Genomic DNA, 18,144 nt, shown 5'->3' on the forward strand with positions numbered 1-18,144 from the left:
AAATCTCTAAGAAAGGTCACTAAGCTAACTAGAATTATGCCCATGTATTAAGTCCTCTATTGTTTTCGGATAAAAAATAAGAGAAATTTAAGTACCGATTATCTCATAGCTCAAGTTTGTGCTGTAGATTGTGACCTGGTTAGAAGTAACTCATAAAAGCAATGCCTTCCTTTATGTTGTTCTGATGCTTTTAAAAATGTAATCATAAAAGGCAGCAGGCAGAGTCAACATTGTACCAGAAGCCAGAGAAGAAACTTAGGGTGCTTGAACATTGGATTAGTGATAACTTTTCTGTATCAAGTTTGAATGGGAGATAGATCTACGTCTGTGATTCTTATTATCTGATGGAAAGCAGAGTTTTCAATTACTCCTGAGTTTTAAGGTTTTGGAGCCACTTGATCCTAAATAACATACCCAATTATACACTTGTAGTGGTTTTTAAAGCATTTTTCTATGCTGTTGTAAAGTTGTTCATTTCCATTTCAGGTTTGTCTCTCTATACAGAGGGCCTTGTCATACATACAAAGTTCAAAGGCTCAGTGAGTCCACATCCTACAAGTTCTGCATCCAAGCTTGTAATGAAGCTGGGGAAGGTCCTCTGTCCCAAGAGTATGTTTTCACCACTCCAAAATCTGTTCCAGCAGCCTTGAAAGGTAATTCATAACCTCCCAAAGTTACTTTCTTAAAAAAAATCCTTTATCTTGATTAAAACTTAGCACCCAGTGTCTCTCCTTCAGTTAGATGAGAGCACACACTAAAGCACATGCTCGGGGCTCCACTTGGTCCTCAGAGCTGTTTCTTGTGTCACACTAATACTCAGAAAGTCCCTGGTCTCTTTAATGGTCTGACATAAAATACTAAGTTGAATAAACAGTGTTTCTAATCAGCTGATTTGCTATTTCTGCTATTACTTAAAGGCTAACTATCATAAACTCTGGTTATTTAAATGTTTCAGATTTTGGGAGCTTGGTCTCCCCTAAGAAAGACAAATGTTTCTTTAGCTTGGCTTCACATACAACTGTATCCTCATATACATATATGCTATACACATATTTCTAGTTCTAAAGTAGCTATTATTTAAAAATGATTCTGGCAAGGATTGAAGTTTGTGTATTTATCCAAAGAGATGGAAATGCATTGCGCTCTGAGAACTGGTGATAGAGACTGTCAGCAAAATTGCATCAGGCACCGAGTCCTCTGTTAAGCAGACCCCCAGCTCAGTTGTCTATAACTGTGATGTTGATAAGTTGTCCAAGATAGTGTCTCATGACTTCATAAAGACTGTTGTGTCTTTATTTTCTTTACATGCCTGTGGCAAAAGTTCACTGTTTTATCAGTTGGTTTTAGAGATTTGTTGATTTTTTTTTTTTATTCTGTATCTGTGTAATATGTCAACTGAAGTCAAATTGAGCTGATCTTGTTTATGTTTCTTCCATCCAGCCCCCAAAATAGAGAAAATAAATGACCACATCTGTGAAATTACATGGGAATATTTACAGCCAATGAAGGGTGACCCAGTTATTTATAATCTTCAAGTTATGGTGGGAAAAGATTCAGAATTCAAACAGGTATGTGTCGAGATACCATTTTATATGTACATATTTTTAATCTTTAATTTTTATTTATTTTTAGTAAAAGATTTGACCATTTAGTTTCTAATTAAGAAACATTTGTTCAGAGCATATAACATTCCAGCTGTCTTGGAATTCAAAATATTTTGTGAATGCCTGCTCTTGGATCAGTTATTCATTCCTTCAGTGAGTACTCATTGAGCTATTGCCTGCAGTCAGGACATAGCAGTGAAAAGTACCTACCTTCACGAGAGTTCCAGCGGAGTGGAACGACACAGCTCTGCATGAGGAGACAGGTGCCAGTGCACTGGAGAAGGACTGGGGACACTGCCATTTCCCTGAGGAAGTCCTGTGTGAAGCCAAGAAGAGGCCCCAAGGCAGCAGAGCGCTTATTCGAGTTGATTAGCAGTAAAGAGATCACTAAGACAAGCTTTATAGAGTCTGTAGTTTCTTCTCAATGACTACTACTATAAGAAAATAAAGTGCCCATCCTGTCCTAGCCCAGTAGCTGACCTTCACAGCACTCTTGACTGTTGAGTCTTGAAGTCAGCTTGACATTTCCTGATTTTCCTTCAGTAGTCCAACCCCTATAGACTTTGTCTAACCCACAGTCCCCTTGAGAAGTGAGCAGTAAAGAAGCCATCATGATGCAGAAGTGATGTGGGAATGACCCTAACACCCTAGACCATGCAGTAACTTTTGCTCCAAGTGAAATGAGAAGCCAGGGGAGAATTTTTTTTATATCCGAATAATTACATAGTGAGACACATTTTGATTACAAGTGTTGTTGGACAAAGACAGGAGCAGGAAAATCTGTAAGATGTCTTTCAGTAATAATAATAATAATAATAATAATAATATGACAATAACATTTAAATGAACGTATAAGTTCTAAGGAAATCAATATCTTAAGTTTTATAGTTAATGTAAAGGTGGTCTCAAGAAGCATTACACTTTATTTGATTTTTTATTCCCATTTTTCCCCTTTTTTTTCTATCAACCTTTACATATAAGGACTTAAAATATATTTGTTTTTACTTTAATTTTAAAGCATGTATTTTTTTCAAATTATCTAGAAATACAGTACTTAACTAAAATAACAAAGGACAGCAGGAGTTAAATCTGGCACACCATTGTTTGCTCCTTTAAATCATCTGCTCGGTGACATGATAATTAGATTTCAGATGTGGTTTACAGATGAACAGATTTTATTCCAAGGAAGAAGCAAAATTAAAATTAAAGAAAATGTAATTGTCTAACTGCATCTTTAAAGGAAATAGAGATCCCACATTTTGGTAGGATATAAATTTCAATAAGTGCACAAAACAGTAATGCTAATTCTAATTTAACTTTAAATTAGTATTACTTTAGATTTCTAACTATAAAACCAAAAAGGCTGGCTCAATCAGAGCCTTTTTGTTGCTTAGAGGTGCTATAGGCCTAAGCCTCCAGCACTTACAGAATCTTATAGTGAGTAACATTTCAGATACTCAGAGTCATCTGTTTGGTGAGCTTAGCTTCTTATTTGGAATCTATATTTGTAATTTATTTGATAACCAGTGTGTATAGCTACAAGGAAGTGTAAGGAACTGTAGAGTTAGAACTCTACGTCCCTAAGTTATCTTCTCACTCAGGAAGTTTGTCTGGACTCTAGCAATGGTCAGGATATTCACAAGCTCAGACTTGTGACTGCGGTCCTAAGAGTAGGGGGGCTGAGGTTGCAGGAAAGGCTGGTTAAAATTTTAGGTAAAAATACCTAAATTTAGGGCTGGGTGTGGTAGCTTATGCCTTTAATTCACAGGAGGCAGAAGCAGGCAGATGTTTGAGTACTAATATAGCCAATGCTATAAAGAGAAACCTTGTCTTAAAAAAGAAAAAGAAACAAAAAACTTATTAATATTTTTTCTCTACATCTTGTCACTTGTCACCCGCAAGCTATTTGTTGAAGGTTTTCCCCTCTAGTCATAATAGTGTACTTTTTTGAAGATAAAATGAGAAAAGCTCAAAAGTAAAAATAATATTAATTAATTAATATTCTGAATTAAAGGTCACCCTGTACTACGAAGTAAGATCCTCCCTATCTCAGAAAAGGGGGTAGGGGGAAGACAAAAATTAAAAATGACTTTATTGTACCCATAAGATAAAAGAATATTTTAACTAAAATGATTTTATATATGTATACAGCTTTACATTGGATTCTGTAACTTTCTGTTTTATGTAACTTACTCTATCATACCTCAAACATGAATCCTTTCTGTATTTCTACTTGGAACACTGATTTGCTTTCTCTGAACCGGAACACGTTTTCTTAAAATACAAATATGGCTTCTTATAGTAAAAGTTTCTTTTCCCATTAGCATCTACATTTTTACTTGAAGTCACTAATTTGTTAGAGACCCACTACATACTGGATTGTGCAGAGGTTTTTTTTTATTTTTTTGTTTTGTTTTGTTTTTTCAAGTGAGATTAGATCTTTGAGAATAAACTAGTTTGTTAAAACTGATTTACAACATAAGTACAATTGGAACAGGCAGGAAGCCTGACAGAATGCAAACATAGGTATCTCTCTGTAAGTGTGGCTTATAGCCCACCAGCAGCTGAAAGAAGCCACCTGAGAAGAACTTTGCCTTTGTGAGCCTTGTTTTCTCATTGACAGAAGGAGAGGCTCATTGGTGAGAACTGTAATGTCTCTGAGCACCCGCTGTCAGCTGGGCACGGTGCTGACTTTTAACACACAGTAATTCACGTTAACCTTCTAATTGGCATGTAGAACTACCACGGTAAAATCCCAGTGCTTGGGAGGTGGGCACGGGAATCATCAGGCTAGCTCCTGGTTCGTGAAAGACTTCCCAGAAAGTATTAATAAATGAAGTATAGAATGGGTGAAGAAGGTAGGGCAACCAGCATGGCTCTCTGGTCTGCATGGACAGTATCCACATACCGCATGTACACAAGATGAAATGAGTTATACTCAGAAGTGTTCATGTCTGTCCAGACTTCATACTCCTTTCTTTTTCTAATATTTCCTTAACAGATTTACAAGGGCCCTGATACTTCATTCCGGTATTCCAGCCTTCAGCTGAATTGTGAGTATCGATTTCGAGTGTGTGCCATTCGCCAATGCCAAGACCCTGCGGGGCACCAGGACCTGGTAGGTCCCTACAGCACCACAGTGTTCTTCATCTCCCAGAGGACAGAGCCGCCGGCCAGCAGCAACAGAGACACAGTGGACAGTGCGAGGACCCGGCGTACTCTAACTGATGAGCAGTGTGCTGCAGTCATCCTGGTGTTGTTTGCTTTCTTTTCCATTCTGATTGCCTTTATCATTCAGTACTTTGTAATCAAGTGAAAATATAACTTTATTTTTAACACTGTATTACATTTTATCTTGTCATGTACTAAAATTATTTCTGTATTGCTTTTACAAAATGGTGGCATTTAGCACTGGCATTGAGACTATCTATTGAAACATGGCTTTGGCATTTTCAGTGCTTCTGTCGTTAGGCTGGCTCTTCATGGGAACTCAGCCACAGAAACATCAATCTGGGGAGGGCTGTTTATTTTGTTCTTGGGTTGGGACTTTTTTTCCCTGTTTTTTTCTTTTATTTTTCTTTTTCTCTCACCCCCCTCCAACCCCAGATATGCCTTCTAGTAAAACAAACTTTGTAAAGGACACTGCTTATGATTGTTTTAACCAGTCAGCATGAGTAAAACACAGTGGTTAACCACATGTGTTTGTTTTGAAGGTGATTGCCATGTGAAAGAGAATTTCAGAAATGACTAGAATTTACACTAATGTTCTCTACGAAACTTGTTCAAGTCTGATGCTGTGAAAGCAATCTAGTGCTATATTTCTACCTCCTCATTGTCTTAATTGTTTGGTAAGTGGGATTTTGATGAATAACTGGAGGGCTTAGCAAACAAAAACTGGATGAAGGAATCTGAGTGAGAATCTTTCTGTTTGTTGAGTGTGGAGTTCTTCTACACACACACACACACACACACACACACACACAGGCACGAATGCACACGTGTGTACGCACACACAAACTCACAAGTGAGCCCAAGAAATCACAGACCCAGAAATACTGATCTTTACTTGAACAGTGTCTCTTTTGGGGATTTGAGAACAGAGTACTTTTACATAATAACTAAATTTGAAGCCTCTTTGGCTTCTGTTTTCTGGGCCTTGAAACTGTGTGTGTACGTGTGTGCGTGTGTGTATGTGTTTGTGTACATTGGGTCTGTGCAGACTGTCAGGTAAGGAGATGTGTCCACGCTCATCACCTGGTGTAGGCTAGCTTTGAAGGACTCCCAATGGTTTTGCAGCATCTCCTGTAACTACTGCTGTTGCCATCAGAATTTCTAATCAAACTCAACCTTTTTGTTTGGGGTACCAAATCTGAAGACAAAATTAATTTGCACCAGTAAACTTCAAGCTGCTTTCTTTCTTGAGAAACTAATGTTTAATGTATAATGTCTGTTTGGATACTGTTCCAAATTGTTGATTGCATGTGGGTACCGTTGCATTAGAGCACTTTGCAAATTGCATAGTTCATTAATGTCTGTGAGCTTGCATTTGTGAGTTATTGGATGATCGGATTGAATTCTGTCATATCACATTGTACATCTCGCCTTGATGTCAGTGACTGCCAGTAATAATACAGTCTGCAATGAATTTATATGAAATTTTTGTTTTTTCACATTATCTGTAGACATCTGTAACTAGCTTCTTTAATTTATTATTTGGATTTTAGAGTAGTGAGTCACTAATTTTTAGTTGCTGAGGTCTGCATTTTAGTGATTATTAAGCACTTCTGTCTGTCAAAAAGAAATGTATGTTTTGTACTTTGAAGATCTCTGAAGAATTCCCCTTATAATAGAATGGGCATGTATTGTAATTGTTTTATGTCAGATGATCTGCGCTTTAGAAAAAAACATTAACCTTTATTCAAAAAAGAAATGGATAAACTTGGCCTCTCCAAGTGTAAGAAAACCCTGTCACTCTAATACACTGTATGTTTACATTTTATTTAATCTCTTTTGAATAGGGTGATAACTTGTCCCCCAAACAACTGATTACGATTGTTTTCTAGAACTTCTTAAAAGTGCCACATTTGGCAGTACAGATGAGTCTGAGTGTAAGAGCCCAGAGATTTCTATATAGTTGAATGTCTAAATGGTAAAATGTGCCACACAGTGGCTTATGTTTTTCATAGTAATTCAGATGAACTCCTATTTTTGATAGTAAATGTCATTTAATAGTGTACTTGCCATTTGAGCCTCACTGCAGTGTTAGTGCAGAGGAGAAAACAATTTTTAATGTAATCTTGATTTTACCTCATATACTGTACATTCCAAAAACTCAACTTTTTAAAGATTATAGACACTACCAAACAAACGTACCACCTTAAAATTGTATAAGGTTGAGTTCATACAAGTGAAAAATATAATCTCATAAGAATACATAAACTGTAGCAAAAGTATCTGTAAAATCCATGGAAAATAAAAGTTGTATCATTCTTTTTTGAGATTTTTTTTTTTTAGTGGACAGTTCATCATTTGCTACCTATATAAGAAAATTAAATACCTCCTATTTCCCAAGGGGCTAGCAATATTTACCAAGCAGTATTTGAACTTCAACCTGAGAGGACACATACTCAATATGCAACTCAATGGAGTAGATTCAGCAATGGACTTAGAAGCCTCCAGTATGTGGGAGGCAGAGGCAGCTGTGTCTCCATGAGTTCCAAGCCAGTCAGGACCACCTAGTGAGACCCTATCTGTAAAAGAAAAACAGAGTTTAGAAGCTTTACCTAATGAATTGATCTTGTCCAATTCCTTGTCTTGCTTTGTTTAAATAAAGAAAAGGGTGGTTCTGGTATAAACTTCCCATTGGAAAGAAAAAGGGAAATTCTAGTCCCCTCTACTTGAGAGACTGAGGTAGGAGGATGTTTTCAGTCTGGGAGTTAAATGCTACATTGGGCAACACAGACTCTCTCTCAATTAAATACACTTGCCCATGAGGAGTAAGATCCATGACTATTCTTGAATTCCTCATCTGCCCAAAACCTTCCTGTTACTGGTGCTGCTGTGTCCAAGCCACTGGAAAGTTCAACTTTTCTTCATTTTCCATTAACAGACCCCACAGGCTTCCTCTGGGGTTTGTTGTTTTTATTGTCATTGTATGTGTGGTACTACAAAAGTCTAGGCTGAGGAAGAGATCTTTTGGGTCAGAAACCATCATACCTCTCAGAGGGCATCAAAGTCCCATACAGCACTGCACCTGAATCCTCTCCTATAAACATTGGATGCAGAGGTTTTATGCATCAGCCTGAGCATTCCAGGGCTTGGTTACTAACTGTCTGAGTCAGGGTTTCTATTCCTGCACAAAACATGACCAAGAAGCAAGTTGGGGAAGAAAAGGTTTATTCAGTTTTCACTTCCACATTGCTGTTCATCAGCAAAGGAAGTCAGGACCGTAACTCAAGCAGGACAGGAAGCAGGAGCTGATGCAGAGGCCATGGAGGGATGTTACTTACTGGCTTGCTCAGCCTTCTTTCTTATAGAACCCAGGTCTACCAGCCCAGGGATGGCACCACCCACAATGGGCTGGGCCCTCTCCCCTTGATCACTAGTTGAGAAAATGCCTTACAGCTGGATCTCATGGAGGCATTTTTCTCAAGGGAGGCTCCTTTCTCTGTGATAACACCAGCTTTGTCAAATTGGCACAAAACCAGCCCAGTACACTTTAATTCATACAAGCTCCCACCCCCCCCCAACCTGTCCCCCCAAACCCCACAAGGTGAAAGTACAGAAGAGCTGGCCCTCCACTCACCTGACGTCAGGTTGTGTGGGTCCAGGGATGATGCCTTCCCATTCCCATTTGCCACCTGCAATAGCTAACCCTGGGGTCATTAGAGCAGGGGAGCTAGCCCTGGCCTCTCACTGGCTGTAGCACTCAGAGCTCACCCTGCCCCCTTGCCTGTGCAACACAGAGGGCCTTGCCTTGATGGTGACGGCATGGGAGAGCTGGGCTAGCCTCTTAAAGGCTGCAACACTTGGGAGAGAGTCTCACACCTTTACTGGGCAGCGCGGTGGAGCTGGCTAGGAGTAGCAAAGCTGAGCTAGCCAGAGCTGTGCTGGAGAGCTTGCCCTGGTGGTGTAGTTAAGGGAGAGCCTACCACACAGGCTCACAGTTAGGGTCTGAATTGGCCCAGCCAAAAATCTGTATTATCGGGATGGTTGGGATGCTTGAAAGGGCCATTCCTGCTGCTCCAAAGCTGCAGGATCTCCTTGACACGGGAAACAATAGGACAACCAGGAGGAGTCCTGATGAGGAACCAATGTTAATGGTAAGACAGAAACCGGAGATCTCAAACCAGACCAATGACTCATTGAAATGAACATTTGCAAGTGAAGATGTGTGAGCTAAGGGGTATACTGTGGGGGGCATACTACAGCTGGAGAGGAGATGTTTTCTATGCTTTGTTTTTTTTAATTACTGGTGTGTGTGTGTGGAGGGGGGTTATTTGGGGGAAGAAGGTTGCATAGGTTCCTCCTGCCAGTGAGCACTACTTGGCATCAGCAATAGTGCTAAACCAAAACCGTCTTGCTGGTGATGGGACTGGGCCTCAGACGTATCAAACAGGAGCCGTGTCATCTGATTTGAATCTGGATTCTGATTTTCTTACCCATCCCGGCCCTGTGCTCTCTAAAAAGTAAAAAAGCAGTGAATAAAAAGCAATGAACATATTGAAGGCTCTTTTTAAGATATACATTTTCACTTCATTGCTAGGGAGAGTGTGTGTGTGCCTTAGGCAGAGGACAGCTTGCTGGAGGTATTCTTCCACCAGGTATTCAGGGGTCAAACTCAGGTCACTGGATGGAGTGCAGAGTATCTTTGCCCGCTTAGCAATCTTGCTGGTGCCTGCTTTGGAATTGTTAGCTGCAAGCCTGAAAACTGCTTCAAAGTATAGTTTACAGGGCTGGAGAGATGGCCAAGAGTTTCAGTGAGGATATGGTTCTAACGAAGGACTCACATTGGGACCCCAGCACACATACAGGTGCTAACAACCTGTAACTCTGGCTCTAGGGGGCTAATGCTCACTTGCAGCCTCCTTGAGTGCCTGCACACAGGAGGCATACATGCATGCGTACATACATACATACATACATACATACATACATACATACATACATACATAAATGTGGGGCAAATGGATTGGGCCACCAGATAGAAGAACTGGTAAGGTTGAAGCAGGTTCAAACCCCCGGGAAATCTCAAGATTAAGATGGTAGACACCATCTGAATGGAAAGCCTCTCCTGCAGCTCTGTTCCAGGAATTTCAGGACCACACCAGGGCTCTGTGGTGATACGGCAGAAGATCAGCACATTCTGTATCCCTGCACTACCCCACTACATCCTAAGTCAGATGCTGAGAAAATGCTGCCCTCGGCATCTTCTCCATCTGTCCATCGCCGAATCAGATCACCGTCCGCAACAGTTCCTATGAAGCCTCCTGTATGAAGCCCAGCATGGGAGAACAGACAAGAGATCTTTGGAATTCTCATACTAGAGGGACGCCCATGTACCAACTAGAAAAGGTCACTGTGGGGAACCTTCTGGATGATTGTAGACTATCATAGAAACAAAGATCTCTCCTTTGCAAATAGGGTGGAACACTTCCTAAGATTCACGTGTTCTCGTGCTGGGTTCTTGGCACATACACTAATCCAGATCTTAGTGGTGGTCTAAAAGTCCGAGCACACCCTGTCTTAATCCTTCCTATTCCGGTCCTAGGAATGCCCATTACTGGGTGGGAGCATTGTATTTGAGTACCACACAGGTCTAGAGGGTTGAAAGTGACTCTACTTAAACATAGATGTCACGTAAATTTTCCCACGAGAGCCAGCTTTCTAAAGATGCTGAGTTCTGAGCACAGGCCCTGCTTACAGAAGAACGTTTCTCCTCAATAATTGGGAATATTCTGTGGCTGCTGGTGGCTCACCACTTCCCCTGCTCAGTGTAAACTATGGAGAAAGTGAACAGACCAGACTTTACTCATAAACTTACAAGACTTTTGAAAGAAGACCAGGGCTGGTGAGATAGCTCAGCAGCTAAAGAGGCTTCTGCCACCATGTCTGATGGCCTGAGTTTGATTTCCAGGTCTCACCCGGACTTCTGGTGCAAGGAGAGAATCAATTTTCACAGTTATCCTCCAGTGTCTATCCATCCATGCACTGCGGCATGTGCTTGCCCCCAAACAAGTAAATAAACATAGTTTCTAACACAATAAATTCTTAACATGAAGGAATGCTGAGCTATCTGTGCAGTAAGGGCTAAGAGGTGTCGGCCTGACCAACCAGGAAAATCAAGTTTGGAATTTGGGGTGATCTTGTGTGTTTCTTCCCTATTTTAGTGGGATACTACACATGGTTCATTCCACTCCCAGTAATGTGCTTAGTGAAAGAGGCCACTCTGTGCAGGGAAGGATACATGTTGAAGTCTGCCACTGTGAATGAACAGTCAGGGTCTCCGTGTGCTCTGGGTCTGCTTACTTCCTTTGGTCTCATGACTTGTTGGGGCCAGTCTTCATATACTAGACTATTAGATCACCCCTGAACACTGGTAGGAAGGCAAAATGATGGAAGAGGGTTTGGCAGTTTCTTTAAAATGTAAATACAATCTAACCACACAACCCAACTGCCGTATGCCTTTGTATTTACCCAAAGGAGAAAAAAAAAATGTATAGATGTATAAAAACCTACACCAGAGTATTAACAACGTCACTCATAATTGATGGGACTTAAATGTAACCATGATGTTCTTCTCGAATTGCTTCAACTGTGACACCCAGTACTATGCTAAATAGAACCACCAAGACCAAGCAACCTCTGTCTTCTGCCATAGAGGAAATGACAGTTTCCACTGAGCTTAATGTTAGCTATGAACATTCTGTGTGCCGTGTTTACTGAGGTGTTCCCATCCGTTCCTGGTGTATTAGGTATTTGTAGTTTGAGTTAGTAATGATCATCTAACCTTGGCATTAAGGTAATGCTAGCCTCTCCAGCAGTTTTGGGATATTTCACAAGGAGTCCATGGTAACAAGGGTGCTCAGATTCTAAATTTTGGTGAGAATGCATTTAAACCATGGTATATACCTTCCTGGTTATTATAGATTTATACTACAACTTTAAAACTCCAACTATGTCCATATTCCAACAATACTCTATGACTATGTTAATTTTTTATTTCCCTTTTTATTAGTTTTTTGATATGCTCATACAATGTGTTTAACCATGCTTACCCTTTTCCCAATTGCTTCCAGCTCAACCCTTCTTTTTTTCCCCCATTTTTATTGTACAGTTTATGTATTTACATTCCAAATGCTATCCCCTTTCCCTGTTTCCCCCTTCTCCCACTCTGTCTTAGGGTTTCTATTCCTGCACAAACGTCATGACCAAGAAGCAAGTTGGGGAGGAAAGGGTTTATTCAGCTTACACTTCCACATTGCTGTTTATCACCAAAGGAAGTCAGGACTGAAACTCAAGCAGGTCAGGAAACAGGAGCTGATGCAGAGGCCATGGAGGGATGGATGTTACTTACTGGCTTGCTTCCCCTGGCTTGCTCAGCCTGCTTTCTTATAAAACCCAGGTCTACCAGCCCAGGGATGGCACCACCCACAATGGGCTGGGCCCTCCTCCTTGATCACTAGTTGAGAAAATGCCTTACAGCTGGATCTCATGGAGGCATTTCCTCAACTGAGACTCCTTTCTCTGTGCTAACTCCATTCTGTGTCAAGTTGACACAAAAACAGCCAGTACACACTCCTATCCCCCATTTCCCTGCTTCTATGAGGGTGCTCCCTCTCCCACCTACCCACCCACTCTCACCTCACTGCCCTGGCATTACACTGGGGAAATGAACCTTCACAGGACCAAGGGCTTCTCCTATTGATGCCAGACAATGCCATCCTCTGCTATCTATGCACCTAGAGCCATGGGTCCCTCCATGTGTATACTCTTTGGTTGGTGGTTTAGTCCCTGGGAGCTCTGGGGGAGGTCTGGTTGGTTGATATTGTTGTTCTTCCTTTGGGGTTGCAAACCCCTTCAGCTCCTTCAGTCCTTTCTCCAACTCCTCTATGGGGGTCTCTGTGCTCAGTCCAATGGTTAGCTGCAAGCATCCTCATCTATATTAGTAAGACTCTGACAGAGCCTCTCTGGAGACATCCATATCAGACTCCTGAGAGTCACTACTTCTTGGCATCAGCAATAGTGACTGGGTTTGGTGGCTGTACTTGGGCTGAATCCCCAGAGAGGTGGTCTCTGGATGACCTTTCCTTTGGTCTTTGTTCCACTCTTTGTCCCTGTATTACCTCCCATGAGTATTCTGAAGCGTCCACATTTTGGTCTTCCTCTGTCTACCCGACTTTATGTCCTCTCTTTCTCTCTCTCTTTAAACCCAAGTCTAGTTTTGTGTTGTCCATATTTTCTTGAATACGTGGCCTTCGACGGAGTGTGTGATCAACTTGCCAGGGTCAACACTCTTAAAGAGACCTGTCTCTCCACCAACCCACAGCTCTCAGTTGCCAATAGCTCACCAGCTAGAGGTGCGGCATGCGCCCATTTCCTCCACCCGTGGTGGGAATCGATCTGTCTTGAGCTTGCACAGGCCTTATGTGTGCCGTCACAATCACTGTGGGTTTATATGTGCCACTGCCCTGCAGTGTCCAGCACACTGGAGGTCATCGTCTACCTCTGGTTCTTACAATCTTCAATCTCTTCTTCTGCAATGACGCCTGAGCCTTGGGGGGAGGGGTGTGATGTAGGTGTCCCATTTCAGACTGAGTATTCCAGTCTTTTATTCTCCAAATCCTGACCAGGTGTGGGTCTGTTTCACTTGCCATCTATTTAAAATAGAAGCTTTGGGCAATTTACAAAAATATTTATTTTATGTGCATAGATATTTTGTCGGCATGTATGTTAACGCAACACACACATGCCTAGTGGCATGGGAGGCTTAAGAGTGCCACTTCCTTAGCACTGGGGTTACAGATGGTTGTGAGCTTCAGTGTGGGTGCTGGGAATTGAACCTGGGTCCCCTGGAAGAGCAACCAGTGATCTTAAGTACCGAACCATCTCTTTAACCCCCAGAGTTTTTACAACTCCTCAACTACTTTACGGTCCAGTTTAGGGTTTGGGCTTGTTTTATATTCACAGAATAATCTAGCAAGACAGTTATCAGAGTATCAACAGATACTGTTAATATTCTAATTTTATTTTTTATGGAACTCTTAAGTTAGAACAAGAGAAAAGCAATTCAACATTGGAAAGGTGTGTGGTTTGTAACTCTTTTGATAGAAGAAAGCCTGTGTACCCACAAATAGTCGTTAGGAGTTTTAGGAAACTGTGGGTCATTGGGATAGGACGAGCTTCCCTTCCATATTCCTGAGCATTCCATAAGCGGAGTTATGATGTAGCTCCTGGGTACTATCTACCTAGTTAGGCACCTGGAAGTGACCAGCTTAGATAGATGGCACAGGGACGAAAGTGAAGGCAGACACTTGTGACAGGCTGCGTCGCTACCACCATCATATCAACTAAAGATGGTGCTGAGTTAGGAAGGTCTGTTTGTCTGAGCTCAAACTATGGCCTAACTGTGATTATAAGCAACGGAAATTTTCATTTTTGAGGCAGGTTACATAGCTCAGTTTGACTTTCCTGTGATATAGATACATCATGTCTCTCTATATTATAATTACAATAATGTATAATTAGACAAGGATGACCTATCACTTCTGATGCTCCAGCCTCAACCTCCCAGTTGCTGAGACTACAGTTGAACACCACGGTACTCAGTCGCTGGCGCTGGGAATGACGTCAGGACTCCCTACACGCTAGGCAAGCATTCTGCCGCCCAAGCCACATGCTCGCCCTCTGGCTACGCTCCAGTTTCCGTGTTCCTCTCACTTTATTCTAATGCCCACCTGTGATGCCGAGAAGATGGAGAAGTGGCTGTTGAAGCTTCCTTTTTGTAGCGGAGCTGGCTTCCTCTCCACTGTCATTGTCTTCACTGGAAAAACTCGATAGACATGGGCGAGTTGTTTCCCCCTCATAACAGAACCGGTTCTTCCTGTCACACCTGCAGTCTCCAGCTTTTCCCAAGCCCCAGCCTCTCTCACTGACCCGGAACTCCCGAGGTAGCAGGCAGCCAAGGGCCTTTAACTTCACCTTGCCAGATGATGGCAATAGAACGCCACGCAAAGCCGGTGCGCCAGGGTCAGGACGCAGAATGTGTGTTTCAGTCTGGAGAGCCACGGATGGGCGGAACATGCTCAAAATGAACACCTCTTTAGAAAGGGGATGCTTCGCTCTGTAGCCCTAAAATCCTTGATACTATCTGGAAATCCTCTGAGAAAGTTGATTTTCAAAAGGGATTTTAGGATCTCTTCAAACAAAGACAAAATAGAAAACCTATTGGCTCCGGATTAGCACAAGGGTCAGATGGGGCATTGCATGCTTCTAGAACCAGCTAAAGGAAAAACCCAGCTACTGACTTCAAATAATAGCTTCTATATTAAACTCATGGTATTTTCTTGTTTCAGACGGCTTCACTTCCTTAATACACTCAATGAGAATTCAGAAAACAGGAGAATTTAGAAACACTGTACGAGGATCACAGCCAATCCAGGGCGGAGCTGGGTTTTTAAGTGAGACAGACCCGCCATTCCAAAAGGAGACTTTATTCCTCTGGCCCTTTCCTGTGTTCATGTTTCTTTGAAAGGGTGTTAATATTATGTGTTCTAGAGGCTAACTGAAAATATTAGAGCATAAAATTATACTAATAGATTATAGTAATGAAATCAGCATTATGGAATTTTCCTGGACAATAATTGCCCATGGGTATTTAAAGTCCACAGAACAGACGGACAGACAGACAGACAGACAGACAACAAAAACATGATGATTTTTTTTTCTCATGGATGAAATGCAAATAAAATAGGAATGAGGAAAGACAATCTAACAGATTATTTGGTGACGGGGGGGGGGGGGTCAGAGCAAGGACACACTAGTCTTTAGGATGGCTTTTGCCATCCCTTCTTCTGGCTGGAATTGGGTGTGTTAATCTGAAGGAACTTTCTCAGTCTCTACCGTCCAGTCCCCTGCCTGAGATTTCACCACTGCAGCTCCCGGTGCTTAAAGCTTTCAGATGGGGTCCTCAGTGAAGACAGGGAGGCACTCAGAAGAGTGTGTGGGTGTCAGACACCACTTGAAGACAGCCCTTAGGAAATGCAGGTCCAAGTTCTTCTAGTCCCCACAGTTACTGCCATTGAGCAGCCAAGGGGTCACTGGTGGGTCCCAGATCTCCTCCTCTCCCTCATCCTCTTCTCCCTCCTCATCCTCTTTCTTTTCTTCCTCTTTCTCCTCCTTCCCAACTTTTCTCTCCCTCTTCAATCTGTGTCTACTGCTTTGGCCAAATAAACATATGCAAATTGATAATAAAATGATCAAATCATCTTAAAACATAACCACAGACACACTGATTGCTCCTTAACTAAGGGACTGCACTTTTTCCTGTTAATCCTATGTTTTAGTCTCCCCACCCCCACCCCCGTGGACTGGCAGTAGCGGTGGGATTGAGGTAAGGGTAGCAGCAGACCTTTCAGCCGTTTGTTGCTGACCTGCTTTGTGGCCTGGGAGAAAGCTTTCACAAAAATTTTGACAAACCATCAAGCCTTTTCCGTTATTAATCTGTTCTCTGTTTCCAAAAATTAATCTTAATAATACCCAAGGTTTTTTGTCTGTTAGATTAGTGCCAGTAAAATGTCTCAGCAATTAAAGTCCTTGCTGTATAGGCCTGGAGACCTGATCTCAATGCCTAGAACACACAGACACACACAAACACACACACACACACACACACACACACACAAACATAAACACACACATACACAAAACAAAACAAAAAAAAAACACCAAAAACCTCAAAAAAGGGCCAGTGAATTCTTCCTGCCTCGGTATAATAGAAGTGTTAATACACTTCTACTGTTGTGTTTTATAAAAAAAGAAAAGGAAGCCAGGGATATGTTTGGTAGAGCAAGGTATGGTGTGGTAGAAGGAGGTGCCTCTGTGGGCTCATGCTGAGGCCTGCTGGGGTACCAGCCACGTGATGGGTATAGTATAGAATAGAGTTTATTAAGGGCTGAGGGAAGGGGAGTTGAGAAGGAAGGAGAGAGAGAGAGAGAGAGAGAGAGAGAGAGAGAGAGAGAGAGTAAGAGACTAGCCATGAACACATGGAGGGAGGGGAGGGTAATGGGAAGAGAAGGAACAGAGAGGAAAGAGAGGGAAGAGAGAAAGAGAGTAAGAAAGTAAGAAAGTAGGGGGGGTGAAAGGAGGGACCAACTGCCCCTTTTATACTGAGTCAGGCATACCTGGCTATTGCCAGGTAACTGTGGGCGGAGCTTAGAAAGAATGCTAACATCTACCACCTAAAAGTGAGGCTGAAGTTTGAAGTGATCTGCTTAGTGGATTTAAATAACAGGTCACTGACTGCTCTTTCCGAGGTCATGAGTTCAACTTTTAGCACCCACATGGTAGCTCACAACTATCTGTAATGAAATAACATGTCAGTCTCAAAGTTTTATTATTCTAAACTTTAATGAAAACACCTCTGCAATGTGTTTATAATGTCTCAATTTAGTAAGTGTAGTAGGATGGGAACCTTCAGCAATTGTGAACTGTGGTTGCCTGTCAACGGAAAATAAACCATTATGCTGAAATCACATTAATGAATAATTTGTGAGATTTTGAAATGATTGGATGATATTAAGTGCTCAGAGTTAGTATAAGTTTTATGAAAAACAGTATGAAAGTTACTTTTAAAAACAACACATGGTCTAGTAACACAACACTTGAGAATTCATCTGAAAGCAATGAAATTAATATATTAAAAGAGGTGTCTGAACTAGCAAGTCGATTGCCCTCATCCACTCCTTTGCAATCTTCTAAACAGTAGGCTGATGGGACTCTGTTCAGGACCGGGTAGAAAACACCAGCTGATTAAGTTGAGAAAACAATGGGAAGCTTAGTCAGGGTGTCATGACCAGAGCAAACAATTTGCCTGGAGGGGGCGGGAAGATAAAGCAAAGACACTGTCAAATACCTTGCCATCTATGTAGCACCCCACCATCATTATTCTGAAGGACTCACACTTCCCAGACACTCATTGTCGCTGTCATCATGGACATACAAGCTTTGTACAAAAGTTTGCAAAACCCAAATATGACTGTGGTGGTTTGAATAGGAATGGCTCCCAAAGAATGCTTGGCACATAGGGAGTGGCACTATTAGGAGGTGTGTCCTTGTTGGAGTAGGTGTGTCCTTGTTGGAGTAGGTGTGTCCTTGTTGGAGTAGGTGTGGCCTTGTTGGAGTAGGTGTGGCCTTGTTGGAGCAGGTGTGGCCTTGTTGGAGCAGGTGTGGCCTTGTTGGAGCAGGTGTGGCCTTGTTGGAGCAGGTGTGGCCTTGTTGGAGCAGGTGTGGCCTTGTTGGAGCAGGTGTGGCCTTGTTGGAG

General features: G+C 41.9%; 1 protein-coding gene across 1 annotated transcript in view; it reads left to right on the plus strand.

Moving 5' to 3' along the window:
* Nucleotides 1-7,063, plus strand: part of FNDC3A (fibronectin type III domain containing 3A) — a 140,667-nt gene extending 133,604 nt beyond the window's left edge. The window contains exons 24-26 of the mRNA XM_080926399.1: nucleotides 487-653; nucleotides 1,441-1,568; nucleotides 4,606-7,063. Coding sequence (XP_080782525.1) covers nucleotides 487-653; nucleotides 1,441-1,568; nucleotides 4,606-4,920 — 610 coding nt within the window. The 3' untranslated portion in view covers nucleotides 4,921-7,063. The remainder of the gene's footprint in view (nucleotides 1-486; nucleotides 654-1,440; nucleotides 1,569-4,605) is intronic.
* The last annotated feature ends 11,081 nt before the right edge of the window (nucleotides 7,064-18,144 follow it).

Source organism: Micromys minutus (genome assembly GCF_963924665.1).
Source record: "Micromys minutus genome assembly, chromosome: 12".
NCBI classification, from domain to species: Eukaryota; Metazoa; Chordata; class Mammalia; order Rodentia; family Muridae; genus Micromys; species Micromys minutus.